At 55.8% G+C, this 2,074-nt stretch overlaps 1 protein-coding gene across 1 annotated transcript; it reads left to right on the top strand.

The window, feature by feature from the left end:
• The first annotated feature begins 761 nt into the window (after positions 1 to 761).
• LOC107279384 (uncharacterized) lies at positions 762 to 1,508 on the top strand. Its single transcript, XM_015760806.1, has one exon. The coding sequence runs from the start codon at positions 762 to 764 to the stop codon at positions 1,506 to 1,508; it is 747 nt and encodes a 248-aa protein (XP_015616292.1).
• Positions 1,509 to 2,074: the final 566 nt, after the last annotated feature.

Genomic DNA, 2,074 nt, shown 5'->3' with positions numbered 1-2,074 from the left:
GACTGAGACTGGAACGCTGCCATAATATGCCGCTGTGATTGATGTTGCTGGTTGTGCTGAGACTGAGGTTGCATCAAACCCATCCATTGCTGGTGATCATGCAGTGGGTGCTGAACCTCCTCCATCTTTACTTGTTTTCGCATATGCATCCGTGGAATGTCAGAAACAATTGGCACAGTTTCAAGAAGCTGCTGCTGTAGAGTTGTCATAATAAGATAACCCTGGGAGTCCAATTGTTGTGACTGATGCAGGGACATGGAACCATTTGACTGAACCATGGAATCTTATTTAAGAGTTTGTTGTAATCTCTATTGTATTGGATATATAAATACAATCGCCCTCCCACGTTGGGTCGTGAGGCGTCTCATAATTCTCTACATGGTATCAGATACCGGTTTCCTTCTACCCTAATTCGCCGCTTCCTCTGGCCTTCGCTTTTTCCGCGTTCGCTTCTCTTCCACTGCCCACGCGACTTCCGCGTCCCCACCACCGCGCCGCGCCCCAGCGATTTCCCCTCACGATCTCGCCGCGCCCCAGCCCCACCGCGCCTTCCGCGTCCCCACCGCGCCACGACGCACCGCGCCGCGCCCTCGCTCGTTCCGCGCCGCGCCCTGCCTCCGCGCTCTGCCCCCATCGCGCCACGCCGCGCCCTGCCCTGCTCTGCTCATGCTGCGCCGCCTTCTATCTTCGCCGCGTCGTGATTATTCTGCCTCTCTGCCATGTCTACCGAGTCCACCTCCTCTTCCACAACCTCGGGAACAATGGCATCTACATCATCCGGCTCTACTCCATCTTCTGCTGCCAGCACCGGGGATTCTACCGGCTCGATCTTCGTCAACCCGTATGCCACCGTCAACGTCAAGACTCACATACCAATTACCCTGGAGCTCAAGCACCCCAATTTCAACAAGTGGAAGACCTTCTTCACTTCTATGTGTTGCATGTTTGGGCTCCTTCCTCACATTGATGGCACTGCACCCCCTCGTCCCGACGACTCGACTTGTGCACAAGCCGATTGTTGTGTTCGGGGCTGGCTGTTCGGCTCCGTTTCCGATGCTATCCTCGACGTCGTTATGGAACCCGACCAGACCGCCCGCGACCTATGGCTCGCCATCGACGATCTCTTTCAAGCAAACAAGGAACCCCGCGCCATCTATCTCAGTCACGAGTTCCACTCAATGACGCAAGGTGACATGCCCATTGCCATTTATTGTCAGAAGGTGAAGACTGCTGCCGATGCCCTCCGCGACGTCGGCCACCCCGTCACCGAATCTCAGCTTGTCCTCAACTTGCTGAGTGGCCTCAACTCTCGTTTTTCGAGCACCGCCGACAACATCACCAGCGCCCCTGTTCTGCCCTCCTTCACCTCGGCGCGCAACACCTTGTTGCTCAAAGAGCTGCGAGTTGCCAATGCACACAAGGTCCAGGCTGAGACAACCATGGTGGTGGCTGTCTCCTCTGCCAATGCCTGCACTTCCGGCACCTGTGCGTCCTCTTCTTCATCATAGTCTCGTGGCGGTGGCTCCAACAACGGTGGTCGCCGCAACCAGCGACGCTACAATGGTGGCCAGAACAACAGCAGTGGTGGCGGCAATGGCGGACGACAGAACAACAGCAACGGCGGCGGCTATGGCAACTTCGGGAACAATTTCCAGCAGCAGCAGCACCAGGCTGGGCCACGACCTACCGGCCCATGGGTCTGTTTCAATCCATGGGCTGTGCAGCAGCAGCAGTCTCCCTGGCGTCCCAGCAACAGTGCCGGCCTCCTGGGCCCATATCCTCAAGCACACACGACATTTGCAGGCCCATATGTCTCTCCACCAATGCCGGGCTTGCCACCAATACAGCAATCTCAGCCCAATTGGGATCAGGCAGGTCTGATTGCTGCCCTCAATCAGTTGTCCGTGCAAAGTCCAAGTCCTTGGGTGCTTGACACAGAAGCCACTTCACACATGTCCTCTACCGACGGTATTCTCGTTACTCGTCTTCCCAATTCCCATACCTTCATTACCGTTGGCAATGCTCATACTATTCCTGTTATTTGTCGTGGCACTTCTTTTCTACCTATAGGAAC

Source organism: Oryza sativa, chromosome 11, assembly GCF_034140825.1.
Source record: "Oryza sativa Japonica Group chromosome 11, ASM3414082v1".
Classification (NCBI taxonomy): domain Eukaryota; kingdom Viridiplantae; phylum Streptophyta; class Magnoliopsida; order Poales; family Poaceae; genus Oryza; species Oryza sativa.
This window is presented reverse-complemented; position numbering and strand designations above follow the sequence as displayed.